General features: G+C 48.0%; 1 protein-coding gene and 1 non-coding gene across 18 annotated transcripts in view; both read right to left on the minus strand.

The window, feature by feature from the left end:
- Positions 1-21,352, minus strand: part of LOC113595847 (uncharacterized) — a 72,367-nt gene extending 51,015 nt beyond the window's left edge. For all 17 annotated transcript variants that reach the window (XR_008292323.1, XR_008292322.1, XR_008292337.1 and 14 more), the window contains exon 1: positions 20,214-21,352. Coding sequence is in view for 10 of the 17 variants with exons in the window: in XM_053207689.1 (XP_053063664.1) it covers positions 20,214-20,391 (178 nt within the window). In the remaining 7 variants the exon portion in view is untranslated. The remainder of the gene's footprint in view (positions 1-20,213) is intronic.
- Positions 9,619-9,691, minus strand: TRNAV-UAC (transfer RNA valine (anticodon UAC)). The gene has a single exon. It is a non-coding gene; the product is annotated as a tRNA-Val (tRNA).
- Positions 21,353-25,883: the final 4,531 nt, after the last annotated feature.

The following is a 25,883-nucleotide window of genomic DNA, read 5'->3' on the forward strand; positions in this document are numbered from 1 at the left end:
GATTCTGTGTCTCCTTCTCTCTCTGCCCCTCCCCTGCTCACACTCTGTCTCTATCTCTCTCAAAAATAAATAAACATTTAAAAAATTATAAATTTATGTCTTTATTCTTTAGTCATCCAACCAACGCTTGCCAAACAACATCCCAGACAGGCTTACAAAGGATCATATTCCTCCTCCTTCCATATTTTGCTACTTTTTAGTCATAGAAAAACCATAGCTCTATAAATATGTTCCCTTTTTTAAAGTTTATTTATTTATTTTGAGAGTGAGAGAGAGAGAGAGCGAGAGAGCGGGAGAGGGGCAGAGAGAGAGGGAGAGAGAGAATCCCAAGCAGGCTCCGTGCTGTCAGCGCAAAGCTGAGCGCAGGGCTCGATCTCACGAGCCGTGAGATCATGCATGACCTGAGTCGAAATCAAAAGTCGGACGCTGAACCCAATGAGATACCCAGGCGCCTCTCTATAGAGTCTTCTCTTTTGTGTCATGAAGGCATATCAAGGTGGGAGGATAAAACATTTTTTAAATGGCTTATTGGCCTCATTTACGGCTTTTAAATAACTAGACATGTGGCACCAGAGCAGCAGACCTGGTGAATGGCAGGAGGAGGCAGCTCCCGATGCCTGTGATCGCTGCCCCAATGGTGTTTTCTGACCTCGTTGAGTATGCGCACCAGGACACGTATCCTACTAAGCACTTTGTGGATTCCCTTCATCCTTGCCACAGTCATTTGAGGTAGGCACCGATCTGATTTACATGAAGGGGGTGCTGGGGTGGCACCTGGGTGGCTCAGTCAGTTAAGCATCCGACTTCGGCTCAGGTCATGATCTCACAGTTCCTGAGTTCGAGCCCGGCGTCGGGCCCTGTGCTGACAGCTCAGAGCCTGGAGCCTTCTTCGGATTCTGCGTCTTCCTGTCTCTCTGCTCCTCTTCTGCTCATGCTCACTCGCTCTCTTGCTCTCTCTCTCTCTCAAAAAATAAAAAAAAAGATGGGGAGGCTGGGACGCAGGGAGGGAAGTCTCTGACCCATGGGCATGGGGTGACGTCCAGGTGAGTGGTCGCTCACCCTGGCCCCTGGGACTCCAAATCTCTCTGCAACCATCCCTGCCTCTTCTCCCCTTCCCACACCCTCTCCGTGGCAGAGGCTGACAGGCCATGTCTGTTCCCTGTTGGCTTCCTAGAGATCCTTGATAAATGCTTTAATTGTGTCACCTGTTATATACCTCTTTAAAATTATCTGTATCTGGGGCACCTGGGTGGTTCGGCTGGTTAAGCGTCCAACTCCTGATTTCTGCTCAGGGCACAATCCCCCGGTTTGTGAGTTCAAGCCCCGAGTCAGGCTCTGTGATGACAGTGCCCAGCCTGCTTGCTTGGGATCCTCTCTCTCTCTCTCTCTCTCTCTGTCTCTCATAAATACATTTTTAAAAACATTATCTGGATCGGGGCACCTGGGTTGCTCAGTTGGTTAAGCACCCAACTTTGGCTCAGGTCATGATCTCAGGGCTCGTGAGTTCGAGCCCAGTGTCAGGCTCTGTGTTGACAGCTCAGAGCCTGGAGCCTGTTTCAGATTCTGTGTCTCCCTCTCTCTGCCCCTTCCCCAGCTCACACTCTGTCTCTGTCTCTGCCTCTCTCAAAAATAAGTAAGCATTTATATATATATATATATATATATATATATATATATATATATATATATACACACACACACACACACACATATAATCTGGATCAATACATCTGTTATGGACTTCAAGCTCATTAAAATATTGAAACACACTGTATTCTGTATGCAGACACTTGATAAATTACATTTTTGCCCCAACTGTATTTGTAAAGCTTTCGAAACAGCTTAAATGCCTAATACGTTTAGCTGCATTAATAACTGAATTAACAAACGTTGGTATAACCATTCAATGGAGTAATTTGCAGCACATGGAAATGATGGTGATAAAGGCTATAATCACATGGAGAATACTTATGACAGATAAAACAGTGAGTGAAAAAAAGAAGCATATAAAATGACACATATCGTATGTCAGAATTATGGAAAAATTAGTCTACACATGAAAACAGACACACAGGAAAAGCAAAAAGAATATTACAACGAAATGCTGATAATTGTTGCATTTAACAGTGGTTATTAATGTACTGGAGCGAGTTTTTTCTTTTTCCTTTTCTTTTATTCTATTTTTAAAATGGTTTGGGATCATGTTAGTTTCAGACTGAAAACATGTTATTTATTTAGAAAGTTTTTTTTTTTTTTTTTTTTTTCTGAAAGTAAGAATGATGGATTGGGGCCCAATTTCATATGATTTATGCTACTACCTAATCATTTGCATGTCAGGCCTGGCTCCCTGGCTCTGTACATCCCTTAAGATGAAAGCTACCTGGCCGAGGAGGCTCCCCTTAAGTCTGCCTGCCGTTGGCAAGATGTATTTTACAGATCAAGCACTTTAGGCTTTGTCTTATAAATTAGGAGGAGCGGAGATGAAAAGAACCGAGCGTCTTGAGGTTTTAATACAAATTCTGCCAACAGAAAAGTTCTATCACTTTCTAAAGGCAGCGCTGTCCATCAAATGCTCCCCAGGGACGTGGAACCGCTTGGTCAGTGAGCTCCAGATAAAAGCAGCTCATGATCAGAACGCCTCCTCTCTGCAGTGGCCAGTGCCGCTGGGTACGTCATCGCTCTCCGGCCTTTGAGAGGATTCTGGCATTCTCGTAGGGGTGTGCCAGATTGGAAGCGAGCCTCGAGGGACATAAAAACGTCAATGAATAGCTGGGAAGAAGCCCTCAGAAGAAGCTGGGGTGAAACTCTATTTCTTTCTTTCGCGTTTATTTATCTTTGAGAGAGAGCACGCAGGGGAGGGGCAGAGAGAGAGGGAGACAGAGGAGCCGAAGAAGGACGCGCAGTGTCAGCACAGAGCCGGACGCAGGGCTCGAACTCAGGAGCCATGGGATTGTGACCTGAGCTGAAGTCGGACACTTAACCAACTGAGCCACCCAGGAGCCTCGAAACTCTCTTTAAGTGGAGCCACCACGAGCCTCCGTTACACTTCTGCTTCACCTGTGCCTGACTTGGGTTTTAACATCAAGAACTCTCACCCAGTGCCACAGACCTACTGACTCAGAACCCGGAATATAACAGGTGCCCCGGGCGACTGACAGGCACACAGAGGGTTGAGAAGCACCAACCAGCAGAGCTCTATGAAGGCCAGCCCAGGATTTTATGAATAAGGTGAAGAGTTGACGGTGGTCTTTAGCTTTCAAGAACCATTTTAGCTGGTTTTACAAACATCACCCCGAAATACATGTGACTGTCGCGGGACGCACGGGCTCAGTCATGAGGATGGTGATTGCCTGTGGGGGTGGAGAGCACTCTGGGAGGCTTTGTGGAGGGGACAGGCAGACAGGGAGTGGAGGGGAGGAAATGGACATGAGCTTCTGTAGAGGAGGGGTTGGGGATCGAGAGAGCTGGAAGGTGGGCCTGAGCAAACACATTTAAAGGGATGCCTTCCTCATAGCTGCATCTGACCCAGATGTGCCTTTCTTTCAGGCTTAGAAAACCGAATCCCTTCCTGTGCTTTGCCCCCCGAACTTGCAGACAGCCACTCAGAAGAGAAAGGACTTCAACAGCACTGGACCAAGCCAGGGACATGAGGGGCAGGAAATCCAGTGACCTCCACTTCTCCTCTCTAATGCTGCTGAAAAGAAGAGTTCTAGGGATAGCAGAGACTTGCATTTTTCCTTTAGGTTGTTTGTTTGTTTGTTTGTTTGCATGTGTGTATTTTTTTTTTTTTTTTGGTTGTTTGGTTTTAAAGAGGGAAGTTTTATTTTTGCTCACGTCAACCTTCTCTCTATCTAAAAAAAATTAAACGTGAGACAATACACAGTTTTCAGAAAGGGTGCTTCAGGAATAAAAAAGCTTCTGGAGTTTTGTGCAAGGCTACGCACACACCTTGGGTGGCTCCAGACCTTACTGGCCACAGCAGAAGTATCCAAATTCAGAGTTAGAGGCTAAGGCATGTAGTCTCACCTGAGCTTCCAGAATCCCCAGACACCGTCCTAGGCATTCCTCATCAGACAGGCATCATAATGAATGCCTGTGATCTTTCCTTCCTTTCTGCGCTCTGACTTTCGATTGCATCGGGTGGAAACCAACTCTTGGCACTGCAAGTTATTAGGCGAGAGAGGCACAGATTTATAAGTCTTCCTTCTTAGGAAATTACATATACCGACAACGTATTTCATACAACATACTCCATATTTTTGTGGCAGGTGCAGAAAGAATTCAAGTACATTGGTTCTAGGGAATGAAAACAGTGAGTTTCTTCTTCCTAAAGTCTTTGAAGAAACAATTTATAAGGTACCAATCTCTTGGATCTGAGAGCTGTACTCTCCAAACTATAACCAGACCATCAAGAATCCGCTGGAGGAGCCAAGTCTAAGAAAAAGTTCCTAAGAAAACTGGACAACCTGGTAGGGGAGAGAAAATATCTGGGGCTGAGAAATAAAATTGTGTTGACATACCATTGCCATACACCTAGCACCACTATAAAGACAAACTACACCGTTCTCCAGAGGAATATGGCAATTCGTCATCCCGCACTACACTCGTGAGCCCAAGCAATGCTAAGCCAAAACCCCACAAAGCCTACACTTGGCAGCATGAAGGCTGAAAAGCACATTACTGGCCGAAAATTGTCGTGGATTAAATTCACATTAATTCATCTTAAGCCCCATAATATCTTGTCTGGGACGGACTGAAAAATGTTTGACCGTTCCGCACCAGAGACGGTACATTCATGCCTCTGCTGAGTTTTGGGAGGCTGCTGATGAGCCCAAACTATCTGTTAGAGAGATGAGATCGGTCTTTTTGAGAATAAGCAACACACAGGTCTTCAGGTCTGCGTCCACGCATACTATGCGTATTTTGATGAGGAACTGAGTTCTTGATAGAAAAGTAACTTTTTTTTGTTTTAAGTAGGCTTCACGCCCGGCGCAGAGCTCAACTCGGGGCTCGAACTTAGGACACGGAGATCAAGACCTGAGCTGAGATCAAGAGTTGGGAGACTTAACCAACTAAGTCACCCAAGTGCCCCCCCAAAATAACTTTTATTTATATTAATGCATTTCGGATGGCTTATGTATTAGTTGTCTCAGGCTGCTATAACAAAATACTGCAGTGTGCCTAAACAACAGACACTTATTTCGCATAGTTCTGGAGGCCAAGAGTCAAAGGTCAAGGTGCCGGCAGATTCGGTTTTGGGGAGGGGCCCAATTCCTGGCTTGCAGATGGCCGCCTTCTCAGTGTGTCTTCCTATGGCATGGGGAGCGAGAGAGAACTCGAGCGAGCTCTGGTCTCACTCACTTGCTCTTCTTATGAGGACACTAATCCCACCCTTGGGGCCTCACCCTCATGGCCTCATCTGAACCTAATTCCTTCCAAGGGCCCCACCTCCAAATACCATCACGTTGAGGGTTAGGGCCTCAACATGTGAATGTAGGGAGGACACAGACATTCAGATCACAACAACTTCCCAATGGGAAGATGTAACATGAACTAACACTGTCACAGAGGTTCTCTGAGCCCTCCACAACAGTTATCTGATATTCATTTATGCACCCACAAACACTTCGGGGCTGCCACGTTAGTTATACCCCTTGGACGCAAGCAACAGCCACTCACGCTTCGACTTAAAACCACGGCTTCCTGTTGTCTTTCAATTAAAGCCAACCCCCTTCACGTGGCTGACAACACCTGACATTCGGGTTTGTTATTTCTCCAACCCAGCTCTCCCCACGTTTTCTTTCCCACAACCTAACGCATCTTTCCCCCTCTCTGGATTGTGCGACACCACCCTTGGCTCGTCACGATTGCATCCTCTAGCCATCTCATTGACCCGCTAACCCCTCCTCAACCAGCCAGGCCCAGCTCAAACATGGAACGTTCAGAGATGGGATGACACCCATCTTTACCGTGGGGCCCGGTGGAAAGTTGTACAGAGAAGGCGGGATTTGAGCTACAAGAAAGGACAAGTTGAATTTCCGTAAGGAGGGCCGGTGGGTGCACACAGGTCTGTGGGGCCAGATCAGTCAGAAGCCATCTTGGAGGCACTAACACTTGTGCCAAGAATGGACCCTGGGGCACCTGGGTGGCTCAGTCGGCTAAGCTTCTGACTTCAGCTCAGGTCGTGATCTCACAGTTCGTGAGTTCAAGCCCCTCATCAGGCTCTGTGCTGACAGCTCAGAGCCTAGAACCTGCTTCGGATTCTGCGTCTCCCTCTCTCTCTGCCTCTCTCCCACTTGCACTCTGTCTGTCTCTCAAAAATAAATAAACATTTAAAAAAATTAAAAGAAAAGAATGGACAGTCTCCTACTTTACAGGATTCATAGGCCGCCAAGCATCGATTTTCGTAGGAAGAGGAATTGGGTCTAAATATTTTAAAGACCTTTTCAACTAAGGTAACTCTGAGGGCACGTGAATTATGCAAGCAGAGAGTTTCGGCTTCCTGTCTTCGACTCCAGAGTGCGCTCGGGACAGTTTATTTGAGATCTTTCTTAGTTATTTTCACGGAAGAGGGGCCCACACATCCCCTTCATGCTCCCCTAGAATAGTTTCCAAATATGTACTAGAAGGCCACAACACAGCAGCTAACCATCTATCTGGCCTCTGAGCCAGGTGTGTGTGTGTGTGTGTGTGTGCGCGTGTGTGTGCGCGTGCAAGCACGCGTGTGTGCTGGTCACGACGGGCTGGAAGGGAGGTGCGGCGGGACAGGCCAAGCGAGCCGCGTTCCCGAACGTGGGCAGCGTGTTCATTCGGACGTTGGCACAGCACGGTGAGGCTCGGGGAGCGCATTACCGGGGAATCACTTCAGCCGGGCTTCCCTTTCACCCGCTGCAGACAGAGCGTAAAAATATCTCCAGCGGGCATTCTTCCCAAACAGGGGAGGCAATTCACTTTTCAGGGGAAATGCCCTGTTGAAAGAAAATGAAGTCCCCTGGGGGAAGGCGGGGGAGGGGTGCGTCGGACTCCACGGAGGTTCAGTGCCTAAGGTGCTGGGGGGGCGGGGGTGCAAAGAGTGTCCAGTTGCCTTTGGGAGACCAAGAGAGGAATGTTGAGGTCTGACACCCCTCTGCAGGGGAGGGAGGTTGACTGAGGGAAGGTGAAGTTCTCCTCCGGCTAAGCTGCCGATGCCTCTTGTGAGGCCCCGGGGCCAGCCCGGCAGCTGGCTGTCCCCGGGCCCCGCCCGGGGGACTTTCTCCGGGACAGAGCCCCGGGCCCACTCTGGCTCCTGCTTCCTGCGACAGCCACTCGGGTGCCCACGCCTCAACCAGGCGTATTTTCAAGCCACCTAAAAATAACAACATCTGATACGAGGCCTCCGAAGGCTTTGGCCGGGGTCATGTTACCAAATTCTTGACTCAAGGATTGTAAATGAGAACTCCTTTTTTTTTTTTTTTTTTTTTTTTTCCAGTCAGGCTATTTTTTTCCCTGTTTCTTTTCTCGAGCTGTTGGGAGAACCCCAACCAAGGAATCGGTGCTTAATGGGTCATGGGGTATAAATAGTAGTGTTGAGACCATAACACAAGGCTCTTTGTACTATCATGCAACTAAACCTAAAAAAAAAAAAAAAAAAAAAAAAAAGCTTCCAGACAGACCAGCTAACATACCAGCATGGGGCTCTCTGGGGGAGTGTGTGTGGCATTGCTGACCACAGGCTACATTCTATATTTGTCCACTCCAGCGCTCCACTACTGAAGTCTATTTACAGCCTCACCATGCACACCGGATACCCTATTCATGAAGTAGGTACTCAAAAAAAAAAAAAAAAACAAAAACCATTCCATATATATTTTTGTGCCGCCGATAGTTCATACACATAAGCTGAGGCGACAAAAGTCAACACCGAAGCGGGAATCCCAAGCTTTGTGAATATCTTCTTGCTTGTCAACGGGCAGCAAATGGGACGAACGTACCTGTTCCCTGAAAGTTGGCTTGAAGTCACGTGAGGTGCGGCTTCGAAGCTTAAGAGGTGGAATCTGGGGGCTTCTTTGCTGTGAGGCACTCTTTAAATAGGAGCGATTGTCCTAATTAAACTAAATTTCCATCACGGGGTCAGTTCTTTGCTGAAGCGAAAGGAGACGATCCCAGGGATCTATTAATTTGCCACCAGTCATTGTATTTGGAGACCCTGAGGGATCCTGAAAATGCATTAATTATGACAGGCCTGACGGTGGATTTCTGGGCGATTATGGTATTATAAGGGATGCCAATTTTCATGTGACAGGGAAATGCATAGACTCTAACACAAGTCCTGTTATGATACGAGAAGGGACCAGGCTGAGGGACATGTGACTTAGCAGCTGACGACTGCAACAATTCTCAGAATTTTGTGGCTCAGAATGTGTGCCGGCTACCAAGAACTGCGATTTTAGAAACAGAAAGTTCAGACGGCGAGCCCACTGGGCACAAACTCGAAACCTTGGTTCAGGAACATGCCCGGAGGCGCTCAGGGCTGGGCCGAGGTTCTGGCCATTCAGCGGCCTATATTTAAATTCTGAGCCTGTCGGCAAAATAATAGTAATAGTAATAATAAGTCTCCTGTGGCAAAGAGCCTCTTTCTTTTGTGGGGTCTCCTACAGGACTTGTTGGGCAAGACAGACCTCTGGGCTGCCGTGATCCCGCCTCCCCATCTTCCGGTGGGTGGTATGTGGGACAGCGTGGGAGGTGACACTTCTGCTCAAGCGGTTGGATGAACCAGAACATTAGCGGGAGAACAACACGGTGGGGGGCAGAGTGGGGTTCAGGCCGCACTGCGGAGGTACCTCAGAGGTGATGCCACCTGTTAACGAGGGTTCGTATTCTGGTAGCCGGTATTGGAGCTGTGTCGCCCGAGAGAAGGGAAGAAGGGTACAGGCAGAGCTGTTGGGTCCTAGCTCACACAGAACACGGGGAGGGGAGCCACACTCCGGGACCGAGGGCTGCCCGTTGAGTGCCCACTTAGCAGTAGGCAGAAGCCAGTGCGAAGCGCTTTCCATAATCACCTCGTCCAGCGTGCACAAACTCCTCGTGATGCCGGTGCTTTGCTTATGCCTAGTCGACACACGGGGACAGAACCACGGCACAGAGCGTGTCCAAGACCACATGGCTAACGGCACTGTGGAGGCAGAATTGGAATCCAGACTCTTTGATGTCAAAACCCAGGCTATTCCTGACTCGGCCGAACGTCTTCCTCTCTCCGTACCTCACATTCTAGGCACAGCAGTGCATCTAGGACTCAGGATATCTCAGGGGTGAAGTCAGAGGAACCTCAGGGAGAAGAGGTCAGAGTGCCATACGGCCCCCAGGGCTGGCCCTGGACGGGGGGCTCCTGGCTCCCCTCCATGCTGTGAGTGCCTGTCATCCTTGCTGGACAGAGATCAGGAACATCTGGGCCCGGAGCTGGGGACCTTCGAGCTGAGATTTCAGCTGGGTCTCTGTGCCGTAAGTTGATGAAAAGAAAATCTGCACTTCAGGACATTTGCACATACCCATGAAATCGTATTTAAAAAGATCCTGATTGCCAAAGATGAAAACGCGCCCGTTTTCATCCTCCAGCTTTAAATGGAAACTAAGACAAGCTTGTGGTTCCACTGGGGATCGAACCCAGGATCTTCTGCGTGTAAGGCAGATGTGCTAACCGCTACACCATGGAACCTGAAGACTCAGCTCCCGGCTCAAAAAGCATGTGCTATACAGTCCTGTGTTTTCACTTTTCCCGGCTCATTACCTGCCGTCAGTCAGTTGGGAAGAAAATGAGCCCCCTGACACATCCCAGGTCACAAGCCCACCTCACTCGCCTCACTTCATCTCACCTCCTAGGCATTCTATCATCTCACATCCTCGCAGGAAGTACAATAAGATATTTTGAGAATGAGATCACATTCACGTAACTTTTATTACAGTATAGGCTTATAGTTACTCGATTTTATTATTAGTTGTCGCTGTTCAGCTCTTACTGTGCCTAATTTATAAAGGAAGTATGTGTTTATCATAGGGATGTATGGGGTAGGAAAAAACATAGCATAGATGGGGCTGGGTACCACCCGTGGGGTTGGGGCATCCACTGGGGATGTGGGAACGCATCCCAGCGCCTAAGCTGGGGACTACCCTCGTCTGTCTTAGCCTCCCAGGGGCTACCCTGGTTAACTTCCTCAAGCTGCTGTGACGACAGCCCTAGACTCTTATATGCTGAACTTTGAGACACAAACTTCTCACCCTAAATCATGCCACCCTCTGCTCCTGCCAAGAATTGCTGAAGGACGGTCAGTGCTCTGAAGTCTTTGCCCCCTTCAATGCCAATTCAACACAGCACCCCCAGGAAATACCCGAGGAGGCTGCTTCGGATGCTTTCCTCGGAGTGACGCCTTGTATTTTCGGATCCCCACATCTGCTTATCTCTGCCTTCCCCGGGAGACTGAGAGCCCCCCCCCATCCCCCATGAGCTCCTGGACCCGGCACGGTGCCTGGCGTGCGCGCGTGAGCGGGTCGCGCTCCCTGAATGAGGCCACAGAGGCCACGAGAGCCAAGGAGCAGTGCTCTGCAGCACAGATGCACACACTGCTCTCTGTGGGGGGGGGGGGGGGGGGAGTGACGGAGTGAGTCTCCCCAGCGCCCAGAGCTCCGTGCCCCGCCCCCCTTCTCCCCTCTCCCCCGCCCCCTCCCGTGCCCAGCCCTACCGGGCACCCCCGCAGCTTTCACACACGTCCTGCCATCCTTGCCTAACCCTGGGGACTGGGGAGGACCGGACAGCTCTGATCCTCGCCCTGAGGCTACCCCAGCTGCGTTTGGAGTCGTTCTTAGTCTTCTGATCTAGGCATTTGTCATCTTCTTCCGATCTAGGCATTTGTCATCTTCTCCCAAGCCCGAGTCCTGCTCCAGTTGGCGGAAATGAGGCATATTCGCAGGTTTGGAGTCATCCTCCACACCCTCTTCTCGCCCCTGCCCGAAATCAGCTCCGTCTCCAAGCCTTATCAACAACCTCTTTGAAATTCTCTTCCGTGAGCTCCTCTGCGGCCATCCTGGACCACTTCCGTGGAAGGGAGTGGCGTAAAGGCCTGTCAGCAAAGTGGTTTTTCCATTCTCCACCAGTATCTGGGCCGTGGCTGGCTTCCTCACCCTCAGCCACCCTCCCGACCTCCCTGTGCTTGGGTTTCCGAAAGCTTGGAGGTCCCAGCTTCCCCCGCTTACTCAAACAGCATTCCCCGTGACCCCCTCGTAACTATCCTGTGGTTACAGAAGGCACAGATTTTTCTTCTTGATCCCAAGACACACGATGCTAATTTCTGCTCTGTGTCTTCTTGCCTCCCTTCTGCTGCGCCACCTCTCAGGCCTCTCTGGTGTCCATCTTCTGTGGGAACCCTTCCTTGCCCCTTCCACCCCTGCTGGGCCTACCGCCTTCTTTGAACTGCACCCCCAGAGTGTGGATCAGGTCTCCTGTACCTGCTTGAATGCTGTCTTAGAGCGGATCCATGATTCAATGTGCACTGCTTGAAATTTCCAAATAGAGTCTAAGTTCTTTGAGAATAGGGTCTGAATCTTATTTTTCTTGTGTTCCTCACTGTGCCTTGGGAGGTACTTATAACTTACAGAACCTAGTGCTCACTGAGAAAAATTAGGAAAGTGTTAATTAAGAAACAGTTGACAGTTTTATTTGGGGGAAAAAGGTCTTGCAGCGGGATTTTGTTTGCACTGGCTGCTGCTGCTCCTTAAACTTTCATTTCTGCCTTTTCTTTCTCCTTCTCTTTTCCCTTTTCCTCCATGCTCATCAACTGTCTATCTCGTGGGCCAGTGCATTTTCTGTAGGCTGCGAGATGGCCAGATCTTAAAAAAATTATAACAATCTAAACTCCTTAGCGCCTCAATGTATAGGATGCATACAATAAATAGGTGTCAAATGAATTAAATCAAGAAACTTCTGGTATCTAGAGGCGCCTGGGTGGCTCAGTCGGTTGAATATCCGACTCTCCATCTCAGCTCAGGTCACGATCTCACAGTTTGTGAGATCAAGCGCTGAATCGGGCTCTGCACTGACAGCACAGAGCCTGCTTGGGGTTCGGGATTCTCTCTCTCTCCCTCTCTCTGCCCACCCCCTGCTCGCTCACACACACTCTCTCTTCCTCTCTCTCTCTTTCAAAATAAACTTAAAAAAAAAAAAAACAAAGAAAGAAAGAAACTTCTGGCATCCAGAATCCATAAAATCCCACGGTACTAAAGCCAAATGCCTCCTTTTTTGTTCTTAACGCATGGAACACCAGCCTTGCGAGGTTTTAGTCTTATAGCGTTTCATCCACTGCTATTTTTATTCTGTTTTCTCCTCCTCCTTCCACCTCTATTCTGCCCTATTCAATTTTCTAGTGTCTTCTTAAAAGTGATTATCTGGCTTTTAAAACACCCTCTTATGAAATAAAGTTCCATAATTATGAATTATAATTGTTGGACATTATCATGTTTGCTATAGTAAGAGGCAATCCACTGAGATTAATCAGTGGGAAATGTGCAATTTAGGAAATGACCTCTGTATATCCTAGGGAAAAAAAACTAACCGGTTAATAGGAGATGAGATGGTTCGGGCATTAGTTCTTAGAGTCTCCAAAGGTGATTGTATGGATTTCTAAAAATCACCTTGCCTTCTGGATTGTAAGCCACAGAGTCAAGATTTGCGTGGTTATTGATATTGATATTAAAGCACTCTGTGTTGACTTGGAACACCACCCTGCACCTACAAGGGGCTGTTAGTGGAAGCTAAATAGTAATGTCACATGCCGGGACACTGCATTGTTGGATCATCCCGTCACGTGCCACAACAGAGCCAAAGAGCCTATAGGAGTACCCCTTGAGAAAACCCAGGTAGAAATCTGGAAGAGGAAATGAGAAACATTCCATACATTGTGTAGCTCCCTGCATAGACGGTATGCGTTTTAAAGCTAATAATTTATGTTTTCTTTGTGATAGCAATTCCGTATTTTATTCAGCATAGCAATCACCCCGATTGATTCATAAAAGCAAAATTGCCTAATCAATGGACTAGAAATACAGTCAATGTGAATATAAATTCTTTCCTCTTCTAATGATTCCAAGCTAATCATTTCGGCTCCTCTGGCTCGTTTTCCTGATTAAACCAGGAGAATAAAGACAACAGGGACATGTGACTCCTACATTAGCAAACTAAGCATGAAGAATGAGAATAAACCAGTGGGTAAGCAAAGGGTTTGGTGGGATTTGTAGAATCCATTCTGTGGCACAGCTTAACTAATATTGCCCATGCTGCCAGGGTCCCCAAAAGCGTTACCCATAAATGCTGTAAACCAGTGATAAAAAGAAGATAGGATTTAGGGTTAGAAGGTCTGGATTTAAATGGAGGCTTCACCGAATAACTTTCAGCAAGGCGCGATTTCTCTGATGCTTTTGTTTCAAAGGCCTGACAGAAGCAAAAGGCTTTGTAAATCACACAGCACTGGGTTAGCGTTCAGCGGAATTTTTTTTTTTCCTGCACAACTTAGAATTCTGTGCCAATAATTCCAGCAACATTTTGCCCCTAGCGTGTCTCTCCCTAGCTCAGAAGGATCCCCAGGCACAACTCTGCTGAGTTTTTCTCCTGAAGGCTCAGGTCCGACTAGTGGTCTGCTGGTTCCTGCAGCCCGCCATCGGCACGTGGAAGATTCTCGTCGCCCGGTGACGGATGGGAGTGCCAAGCGCACGCGGCCAAGCTGGCACGCTCCTGGAGCACCCGTGCGAGGACAGCACGGTGCGGGAAGGATCCGTGTACTTCTCAGCAAGGGTGCAGCGGTGGCCTCCCCTCGCATGCTAGGTGACACGCCCTTGCCGGTGACGACAATGGCAGCCTGGTGGGGAGGGAAGTGGCACAGACAGACAGGGGGAGCACGAGAGAGGCATTTTATAGCTTGTGAAGATACGAGTCCCGCCACTTCAGGTATTTTTTTTTTTAACATATAAAAACAAATTACACATCAAAATCTCAGAGACAGCCCCCTCGCTTGGGCTGTCCCAACATGTCTTCCAGTCACCTTCCTCCTGCATTCTCTGTCCCGGCCACGCCATCTCTGTCAACAGAGGGTGAGTCACTCTCCTCGGCTTCCAGTGGCTCCCCGTGGCACCCCAAAGCTCGGCCCGTGTCCTAACAGGTGTAGAGCTGGCCACCATGAGTTCAGTGCTGGGGATCACTCCCTCGGTGGCAAAGAGGAAGACCGAGCAGGAACAAAGAAGTCTTGAGGCGCACACATCTACCTGCCTACCAGCCACCACCCTGCCCCTCCATGCGGGGCTAACTCTGACATCAGGGCGGGAGCACCCCTCCTTCCAGGCAGCTGTCCTCTCCAGGGATTAGGGCTGCTGCCCGTGACCCTGCAGGTGGAGACCGCTCAGCCCCACGGGCCACCAGTCCCATGGGCTGCAGTACTTCACGTGCCCTTAGACACGGGCTCAAACCGGAAGTGAGTCAAACTCGAAGCTGACCTGCCTGTGGATTCTTCAGGTCCAAGGGCCAATGAGCTCCCTTTATAGTTCGAGACTGGAACTTGAGGGGGTAGCTGAGGAGCCACGGAAACTTCTAGAAGCCTTCCCCAGGGGCAGTGGTTCTAGGATAGGGCGAGGAAGGACACTCAGGCAGTCACATGGGAACTCGGCCAGGGGTACAAGGTGATCCTGGGACCCAGAGGCACTCAGAAGTCCTTCGTCATGCCTGGATTGGCTTGAGGACTGGGATAGACGTGTACCTTCATGGTGGGATGATGAAGGAGCCCAGGGCCGAGGAGTTTCAGTGTCTCCTCCTCTGTGCAGCAACCTTTGCCCCTTCCTGCCCCGTAGAGTGACCACGTCTTCCCAAAGCCTCCATGGTCGCTTAGAAATACATTTATTGTGACTCAGCAAAAACGAAACAGACAGGCAGTAGCTCCCACATTAGCAATCCCACATGAAATCTTTAGCACACACTGAAATAAGACACACTTAGTTTTACACACCCCCTTTAGCACACATTATGTATTTTAGTAGCGAGGGTACCTCCAGTCTCTTGTCAGGTCTGCCCGAAGACTAAGCCTCTTTAGCTATCTGTTTTCAGACTTCTTTGTCTCTTGTGGCCTTCCTACGGGGACTGGTGCCCAGGGCAGCCTAACCCCGAGTTCTCCCAGCATTGTGGGGACGAAGTCTGCAGTTTCTCCTGGTGACTTTGACTCCCCACTCCCCACCGTGGAGCCCATGGCCAACCTGAGCATAACATTTCTGCCAGGCCACGTAGAAATGTGACCCAGTGGTTTGTAACTGCATCATAACCATGAGAACCGCCTCCCAGAAAGAGCTGTGTCCTTAGGATGAGCTGGGGATTTGGGGGAACACTATTGGATCAATACTTTACAGATGATCAGAGCAAAGTTGTCTTGACATTTTTGTAAATTATGTGTGAGGGGAAGTAAAGCCCTAACTTCAGGTAGGGTAAAGTTTCTATCGGTAGAGAAATCCCAGGTGAAGTAGTAAAAGTCAGTATTTTTACATTACCTTAGAGCTTACAGCACCTTTTCAAGTTCTTGGTTCTATACCTAATACTATAGGTATTAAACATTCCCTCCTTACCTGTGGTAGGGTGAGTGATATGTACATTTGGTTAATCTAGAACACGAGGTGCCTGGGTGGCTCAGTTGGTTAAGCGTCTGACTTCGGTTCAGGTCATGATCTCGAGGTTTGTGAGTTCGAACTTCGCATCGGGCTCTGTGCTGACAGCCTGGAGCCTGCTTCGGATTCTGTGTCTCCCTCTCTCTCTCTCTGGCCTTCCCCCACTCGCACTCTGTCTTTTCTCTCTCTCAAAAATAAATAAACGTTAAAAATAAAATGAAAAATGAAAAAACTGACCTTGGCCCTTGCTGCTAGAGAGAGACAGAACCAGGACTGAAGCAGCCTCAGGCTTCTCCATCCCAGCCTCTCTCTGGCTCCCAGAACCTGGTGGCCTTCCTTTGTCCTCTCCACCAGGGCCAAGGATGGGCCAGAGATCCCCGAGATGACGCTGGGCAGGGGAGAGCCATGCAGACTCACAACCCAAGTGTGAAGGGGGGAGTTTTCAGGCTAGAGAAGGGACGAAGGGCTGGAAATCCATTCCCACTGGAAGTGGTGGGGGAGATTCCCTTTCAGAGGACTCTGGAGGTGGAGGGCTGCAATTTAAATATGCATTCCCAGAAGGCCTATCAGAGAGATCTGTCCACAGAGGGCCCCGGCAGGTGGGGGGGCAGACCTGAGTGGTGAGATCTCTAGGGGTTGGGTGAGGGGAGAGAAGATGGTTGGTCACCCCGGCCTCGGGTGCTTCCTGTTTGGGGATAAAGAACTAGACTCTGGGTTTATGGTGTAACTGCCCCGAGGAGACTTGATGTATCACTTCACTTAGCCCTCACAATAAACTTAAGAAGTAGGCACTATTCTTGTCCCCACTCTACAGATGAGAAGGCTGAGGTTTAGAGACACCCAAGAACTTATCCAAGGGCACGGCCAGGCTGGTGGAGTCAAGGCAGTCGTGACTGTGACCACTTCACACTGTTCTTGGCCAAATCTTTCGATAAAAGAACAGCTCCAACCAGCCTGGAAGGGCCCCCCCCCCCCCCCAGGGAGCTGTTAGGTGAGCCAAGCTGCTGCACATCCCCCCACCCCACCCCTGCCGCCCTCCTCTCTCCTCCTGTGCCAGGAGAAGGTGGAAGTTCAGAGCCGGCTGAACTCTTTGGGGTCAGCCATCAGAACACATTCTCACCATTCTGGGGGCCCCCTGGGAGAGGCTGTTACCGCCCACCCCCAAGGAGAATGCGCTTCCTGCCTGCTTCCTCCTGCTTTACCTGAACCCCGCCCCCTACCTCCTACCCCTGCAGAAAGCATCTCAGGTTACATCACCCTTTGGACTCTGATGTGGTTCCTTAGCATATGCCCCTGACCTTTTCTTCCTGCTTTTTCTAACCCGCATCTGTCCGCATGGACCCTCCTCCTGCCTGGCTAAACAGTTCCTGTAGGATCCCCAGATCCATCCCACCTGGCTGAGCTCTGTTCCTTCTCCCAAACCCTGCCCTGCCACTGGCCCCCTTCAGTTTCCTCCTCCGTGCAGCCCTCCTGATGTTCTCTCTCTGCAGTCCAATGATTGTGTTTCCATGAAATCTTCCAAATACATTTTTATGACTTTTTCCTTTAAAAAAAAAATTTTTTTTAGTGTTTATTTATTTTTGAGAGAGAGAGAGAGAGAGAGTATAAGATGTCGAGGGGCAGAGAGAGAGGGAGACACAGAATCCGAAGCCGACTCCAGGCTCTGAGCTGTCAGCACAGAGCCTGATGCGGGGCTCAAACCCGTGAACTGCGAGATCATGACCTGAGCAAAAGTCAGACGCTTAACTGAGCCCCGTGCACCCCAGGTGCCCCATGACTCTTTTCTTACCGTTCACTATTTTGCACCACACTCCCCTCATTAAGATCAGAGACTAAATTTAGCCCTTTAACAAATATTTACTGAGAACATGCCCACACCCCCCACTATTGTGCCACAGGGGGGTGCTTTGCCCTGTCTCGTACGCTTTACACTCTAAGGCATGCAGGGGTCGGGGCGCAGGGGAGACAGAAAGTTATAAACCAACAGACACAAACAATGTCTGATGGGGAACAGTGCTAAGGGGAAGAATGAAACAGGGACAGGATTCTAGAATGGGGGGTAAGTTGGGACGGTTATTTTATAGAGAGTATGCAGTAGGCTGAGTAATGACCCCTTCCCAAGATGTCCACATCCTAACACCCTGAGCCTGTGTATACGGGATGTTGCTTGGTAAAGAGACTTTGCAGATTTGATTAAGTTAAGCATTTTGAGATAAGCCGAGTATCCTGAACTACTCAGCTGAGCCCAGTGTAATTATACGGGATTTTTTTTTAAAGTTTATTTATTTTGAGGGAGAGAGAGAAAGAGTACATGTGCGTGCAAGTGGGGGAGCGGCAGAGAGAGAATCCTAAGCAGGCTCCACACTGTCAGTGCAGAGTCCAACGTGCGGTTCAAAGCCAGCAACCATGAGATCATGACCCGAGCTGGAACCGAGAGCCGGCTGCTTAACCGACTGAGCCACCCAGGCGCCCCAATTATAAGAGTCTTTAGAAGAGGGAGGCAGGAGGCAATGTGAGGACAGAAGCGAGGGTTCAGAGTGGTGGCAGGAAGGGGTCACAAGCCAGGGAATGTGGGCGGCCTCGAGGAGATGAAAGGGGCAAGGAAACGGGTTCTGCCCAGAAGCCTCCAGAAGGAACCAGCCCCGTGAACATCTTAAATTTACCCTCCTGACATCCAGAACCCTAAGACAGTTATTTTGTGTTGTTTTAAGGCACGAAATTTGTGGGAATGTTTACAACAGCAACAGAAACACTGGGGCTGAGACCTGAAGGGAGTGAAGGAACAAGCTGTGCGTACATCTCAGAAGACCTTTCCAAACAGAGGAGAGCAAATGCGAAGGTCCTGAGGCAGGAGCCTCTTCGGCAAGGTCAGGAAAGAGCGCGGATGTCAGTGTAGCTAAAATGGAGCCAGCAAGGGTCCGAGCCAGGTCTGAGAGGTAGCACGGCCTCACAGGCCAGCGGAAGACTTCACATCTGACTCTAAAGGAGATAGAAAACTATCGTAGGGCTTTGAATGAAGAAGAATCAGGCCAGTATCTTTGAGGTTTATTCTGGGTGCTGAACTGAGAACAAACTGCAGAGAAGACGGGCGGGAGCTGGAAGAACAGGTAAGAAGCTTCTGCAGTGCTTCAGACAAGAGATGATGATGGTTTCCATCAGGTGGAGAGAGGTGACCAGATTCATGATTACATTTTTTTAATGTTTATTTTTGACAGAGAGAGAGACAGACAGACAGGCAGACACAGCATGAACGGGGGAGGGGCAGAGAGAGAGGGAGACACAGAATCCAAAACAGGCTCCAGGCTCCGAGCGGTCAGCACAGAGCCCGACACGGGGCTCGAACTCACCAACCGTGAGATCATGACCTGAACCAAAGTTGGATGCTTAACGGACTGAGCCACTCAAGTGACCCTGAAGACACTGGTGTTTTTTGTTTTTTAACAACTATCTAACTCTGACCCAGAGCCTAGCACCGCAGGGTGATGTACCCAAATTTAACAAGGACTTAATATGCGCTGACTATGCGTGTCATATAACCCTGTCATTCAATCCCCTCAACAACAATGCCACGACGTAGGTATAGCCTTAACCCATTTCACAGATAATTAAACTGAGGTCAGAGAGTTAAACGCTATGGTTAGAGAGGTGGAGCTGTGGCCAAAGCTCAAGAGCCTGCCTTCCTTACCATGAGTGGAGGGAAGGGATAAGCAAACCAATAAATGAATCAATACATGACCACACCCACATAGATGGGGGTTCTCCTCCGGTGATTTTTCCTCTCCAATCCCTCAGAGCTTACACAGGCCATCTCCTTTCCTTCTTTTTTTTTTTTTAAATGTTTATTTATTTTTGAGAGAGAGAGAGAGAACACGAGTGGGCGAGGTACAGAGAGAGAGGGGGACAGAGGATCCAAAGCAGGCTCTGTGCTGAAAGCAGCGAGCCTGAGGCGGGGCTGGAACTCACAAACCGCGAGATCGTGACCTGAGCTGAAGTCGGACGCTCAACCGACTGAGCCACCCAGGCGCCCCGGCCATTTCAGTGGTTTATAGGGACGCTGGCCCTTCAGCAAATGAATGTGAGCATAGAAAACTTTTAAGAAAAGTATTCATTGCCTTCATTCGTGGTCTGTGGGTTTTTTTTTTTTCCAATAGAACTATACGTCCCCCAAGGTGATGAGAACTTCATGAATGGTCGGCTACCATGCTTTACCCTGCGATGTCCTTGCTACTCTAGCCAGAGAGACGATGCAGCCTCTATGATGACAGCAGGGGGAGCCCCTTCTCTCCAGTGTTTCAAGACCATTTGCTATTTCCTCTTTAATATAATAACCAAGCATCTATATTTTTAGTGGTACACATTCATGGCGCCCAAGTACCTAATGGGTATCACACCCAGTGCTTTCTTATGTCTGGCCGATGGATGAAAAACCAAAAAGCTGTCATTGAGACAGTCCAGTTTGATTCCTTTGCCCCCACTAAGGTAAGCACACGGTCATTAATAATAATAATAATAATAATAATGGCACATAGAAACACAAAAATGAATGGAATTACCTGAAATGATCACCCAAAGCCCAGGAACACCTGGAGACGTCCTGACCTCTGTTCCAGTGTTGTCGTGTGTCTGGGACAGAACTGGACAATTCTGAGGTGTGTTTTCAGAGAGACTCTCTCTGCAGAATTCGCTCTCAAAGGTCTTTTGTCCAGGAGCGGAGCGGGTGACTCTAGCCATGCTGTGTCAAGACCAATGGGCTCGGGCAAAGAGCAAAAATAGCTTCGTAGGAATCGAGCTGCAACCTGAGAAGCCTTGCGAGTTCTTCGATAAAATACAGAAGGAGGGGACGGTTCTGTAGGAATTCATCCCACGCTTCTAAAATGATTTCGTGCCTGAAACTATTACACAACCCTCAGTCCACAGTGAAGTTCCTCGGCCCGCACTCCAAGGCTGGTACTACATGCCATTTCGGCGTCATCTTGTGCAAGGATGAGGTCATGCTTCTTGGATTTTTTTTGAGACGTTACTGCGGAGTATTGAACCTAACAATGAACGGAAATTAGAAGTCCATGGATTGCGGGGCACCTCCAGCGCCCAACGGTGCTATGACGCAAGAAAAAACTTTTTGGCCGTTGCCGTAATTTTAATAAAGGTCTCTCTGTAAAAAGGCAACTCCCTTTTAGGCAGTCGGTGCCTGCAATACTTTATTTGACTCTGTAGTACCCATATGGGCTTGTCCTGAGGTTCGCTTAATAAATAACATTTTTATGGACACGCACCCGTGCCTCGGTGTGCTTTCCCCGAAGACGGATGCCCCTTAAGTATGAGAGTTTACTCCACCAGCGTGGACCGTTTGCCTTATTATAGCCACAGTCGTTTAAAAAAAAAAAAAAAAAGGCAGCCTCATGATTTCCAAAAAGGGAGTGACATCTGGGGCAGCTCTTGTCATGCGCCCTCCCCAACTTAGAAAATCCACCCGGGACAGCCGGCAGCGCGTCAGGGACCCTCGCGGCAGCAGCCAAGGCTCTTGCTGACGCGCGTTGCATCTTTTCTGGGCAACCGAGGGCTCGCCACACCCCGGAGCCGGCTGGCACGCCGCTCGCCCGCCCGCCTCGCCCGGCAGGAGCCAGACCTTTACTTTATTTGGTGCACGACTCGGTAACCGGTCCAGAGCGCGAGGCCGGGGAACGCGCGCGGGCGGCCCTCGCGGGCACGCGGGCGGGGGCGCGCGGCCGCGGCTCCTCTCTAATTATAGCCGCGCAGCTGGCGCGCCGGCGGGGCGGGTCCGGGCGCCGCCGCCCGCGTGGGGTCCCGCCGCCCGGCTCCACGTGCGCAGAGCGGGGCGCGGGGCGAAGGCGCTGCGCCGGCGGCCATGCGGCCCCAGCAGAAGTTCTAGAATAAATAAACACGGGCGCGGCGTGAGTCAGGGTGCCACGCTGGAAACCGCAGCAAGGTCCCCTCGTGGGCGCAGGCCCTTACGCAGGCTGCCGGAGAGTCAGGGAGCCGCCTCCCCTTTCCTTCCCCTCCAGTAAACAGGGCTTGGCAGTGCTGGCGGCTGTTTTCTTCCTTTTCAAAAACGCCACTGTGAGCAACAATTAAAAAAAAAAAAAAAAAAAAGTGGAGAAAGACAAGGCTACAGTTTGACGATTTTGACCTGGCCCCGATGTTTCCAAATGGCTTCTTGATTTGTAGGAAGATAACCGAGGTCCAGCGGCCCCTTTCATGCATGACGGTTGCATGCTGGGCGTAATGAATTTCTTGTGTGACAGCACTTTGGACTTTGGACTGCGTTCCTGTGTCACAGCCCTACCGAGGTTCCAGTTAGAAGTTCTAGAACGAGACTCAATCCTCCAGGTTAAGAATTTAGCCCTAGACCACGTATTTTCGAAACTCGCGGAAGGAAACCAGCAAGTAGTTAAGCTTTGCTCAGTCTGTGCCCTTAATCGAGCACACCGACCTTCCCCTGCCTGTCTGCGGAATTGTCTGTAAGCTCCAAGAAAGCTGGGGCCCGGACTCTTCAGCTGTTCAAAGCCTAGAATGATGTGCCTACTTAATAGGTGTTAAATAATAGCAACAACCCACATGGTGCTTATTTAGAGAATAGTATTCCAGAAAACTTCTCTAATGACTGCGACCCTCCTGTGAAATTCTGATTCCAGTTGTAGGTGGGGTACAATAAATCTTTATCTTTTATCACCAAAAAGAGCTAACTGGAATGCTGTTTGGAGGCAGAAATAACAAAACGGAGGTAAGAGGCCTTTTAGCCTGGGTTAAGGCATGCAACAGCCGTTTTCTGTCTTGCAGCTCCTGCGTAGTCTCTCAGGCTTTGGAGAACATGGAAGGCCCAAAGCCAAGGCTGTGTGTAACAAAATGCTGATGTCTTCGGCCCCAGACCATCCCTACTCCTACGTTTCAGTTCTCTGCAGAACTGAAGTTACGAGTGTGGTTAATATTTTAAAATCGTACAATAAAGGTTTACTTTTAGTAAACTCTCACCGTACATTAAAATAAACTTTGGCCCTTAATTCTGAGGACATGTTTCTGGACTTATTTTTTCCTGGCAATGTAAATAGCCACATTTACAGTTCAAAAGATTCGATTTGAACTGCCAGGGGAAAGAGATTTTCTAAAAGGCAGAGAAGTGTGCGGTGACCCAAGGATTGGTCTGCTAAACTTGCTGCCTGAATTACCTACACAACAAAATGTGACTCCTTTGTTGTGCGTGATGCCTGTCTCCTTGTAAGCATCTGAAAAGGAATGGATAGTAGGGACATTAAGAATGAAATAGTAATTGCTAAGCAAAAGTGGTTAAGTGATGGGTTCTACAGATTATAGACCACATTTGATTTCCCCAAAATATAAACTGAGAAATATTCAAATGGGACATTACTACTCTATATAGGATGTCTTATCTCAGCATCAAGGGCGTCTAACTGAACTGCCAGAGGAGGCTCTTTAGATTATGCAATCCAACTTCTAAAGTCCATTCAAAAGATGAGATCGACCAGTGTATTGATGCTTCCAATTTAAACTAGGAATCCTGTGGTCTCTTATCCAGACCTTGTCTGACCTAAAAGTAAATCACCTCCTAGAGGATTTTCATGGCTGACTTTGTGATAAATTTTTTGTGCACTGAAGACTCCTTCTACTAAGACTTTTAAAGGGCTACATTGTTTTCAAAGCAATATTTAAGACTGTTTATACCGTTCTAATAGGGTTGTTCTATTAAGGAGATTTTGCTCGATTGTTTCTCAGATTCAAAATAAAAGAACGGCTTTACGACCCAATGTCTAAATGATTCTAAAAATGATTTTGCCTAGGGCGTACTTTTTTCCCCAAAAATACCTCGTCTGTAGCTTGTATGGGTTGTTTTACGTGGCTTAGTGCCACACAGAAGCATACAATATGCTGTGATAAAGATCCATGCTGATGTTGATTTCGTATTCTATAATTAAAAAAATTATACCTCAAATTAAAAAAGGAAAGCTGTTTTAAATCAAACATGTGAAGTTGTATTAACACAGGGAAACAGCAGGTTAACAGACTGATGGGTTAAAACAAAGTTCACTGTTAAATTAGGTACAAATTAGTTAATGGTAAATAGGGATAGTGTGGATATCCCTAATAATGGATTTATCTGGGGATTAATAGAGAAATCCACAGATAATCCATAAATCCGTCACTTTCCATCCTCCGACCTCCTAAGTAATTTACAAATTGGCTTTTTGTATAGTTTTGTGCCTTTTAAATTCCTGTCAGGGGTTCATAACTGGAGGAAAATGCAGGCTGTCAAGAGAAACAGCAACAAAGGATCTAGATAATTAATAATCTGCGAAGTCACACCATAATTTTTATTTGATTATAATCAATACTATTGCTGCCAGAGGCCTAACCAGTGGCACAGAAGGAGTTAAATAGCATCCCCACCCCGCCTCTCATTTCTAGAGCCCCAGATGATGAAGTAGGTAAATATGTATTCCATTCATTGGTGCCTCTGACCTTGGTCTGTGACAGAGGAAAGGCGTGTCTTCTCACACTGTTCCCTCTGAAGAAAAGGCAAGCAAATGAGGGTGACTCAGGACTTCTAGTGGCCTACACACAACTGAACATTTTTCTGAATGATTCCACGCATACCCTTTGGAATCAGGAAGAGAAACATTTTACTCTTCACTAAACCAAATAAAACCATCTATAAATCATATGCAAAACAACTTTGAGTAACAAGGGACTTAAGTCTAGGAATTCAAGGGAGTTCTCTGTATTTTCCCTTTAACTTTTTCCCTCCTTTGGGGAATAAACAAAGACATCTGCCACATCAAGAGTCTGGCTCGTTTGGTCTTCTTAACTGGAAACTGAATGCAATCATTAAAGTTTACTTTGAGAGGAGCTTTTGAAATTTTAAAAATGACTTCTGCAAGCTGCAGTCTCGTAAATTTTACTAAAAATAAAATTTAACATTCTGACGTTAAAGTCAACGGTTTAACGTTTCTTTTAACCTGATCCCTAAATGAAACATCGTGTTGCGTATCATGAGCTGTAATTAACTTATTAAGAATACGGTTTCTTGAAAACTGCCTTAAACAGCCTACTGATAAAAAGAAATTATTGACACACATACAGCCATGGGTCCAAGTTATGGGACCACCCCAACCGAAAAATATTCAGTTACACATTAACTGTGGCTGTTTAATTTAAAACACGTAGTAAATCAGTCTATGTGTACGCTATCCCCAAACTCTATGTAAGCTTCACAACTTCCTTTCATAGAAGTCTGCCAAGCCATTGATCAATGAAACGAGTAAAAGCTGCAAACATCTCTTACTATGTGCGAGTAGACAGTAGTCTGCAAATGGTTCCCAGGGCTTCCCACCTTTTATCTCTATTTATAAATTCAGGTTTCGAGACATCAGTAATCCCCCTGGCTTTTCGCTCTCATTTTATTCCAATGCTTTCCAAAAGGCAGGCTACTATTTTCCCCCTTTTGTCTTCGGTGCATTTCACGCGGCCCAACATGGCTGTTTTCTTCTGATGCTTTCCAGAGAGTAGCTCCTGGTCTCGATAGCCTTTGAGGTGTGGACAGGATCTCCTGCCAGTGTCCTGTTGTAGAGGGGCTGGCTCTACTACAAGTTGAAAATAAACAAGTACTTTCTGGCTGTACTTTGTTCCGCTCTTCTCTTAATCGGTTTCCCCTATCCGGTTGCCCTTTCCCCGGTCCCTAGCACTTTTGTTTCCCCCCCTACCATCAGTTGGCTTTTTGTTCTGTGTCTTTTACCTCCTGTTCTTCCAGTCAAACCCCAACCCCAAACCCACACATCCTTTGGTCGCATTGCCATTAGTGATTGATTACAACAATAGCCATTCTAAGCTAACTTTAAAACATTAAAAAAGGCCTCAGAAAATTTTCAGTGCTCCCAATTTTATTTTTATTTAATGCTAAAAGTTAAAGAAAAAAAAAGGTACTGTAAATCTGACAAATGACAGAATGCAGGTGATATTTCCATAGCGTGATTTTAAAATATAATAATGTTGATATGAGATTACACTCACTTCAGTTGACATGAGTTTCATCATATATAGAAAAAGGGATCACCTTCAACTTAAAAAAAAGTAAAGGTTAAAAGGTGGCACACTTTAAAAATACTTGGTGGCCAAGGGAAGGTATATAGTAAAAGTTGTAAACCATGTGTACGTTCTCATAACTTTTAATGTGAGGCCACATGAAAGACAGT

The sequence above is a fragment of the Acinonyx jubatus genome, chromosome D2 (assembly GCF_027475565.1).
Source record: "Acinonyx jubatus isolate Ajub_Pintada_27869175 chromosome D2, VMU_Ajub_asm_v1.0, whole genome shotgun sequence".
Taxonomy (NCBI): domain Eukaryota; kingdom Metazoa; phylum Chordata; class Mammalia; order Carnivora; family Felidae; genus Acinonyx; species Acinonyx jubatus.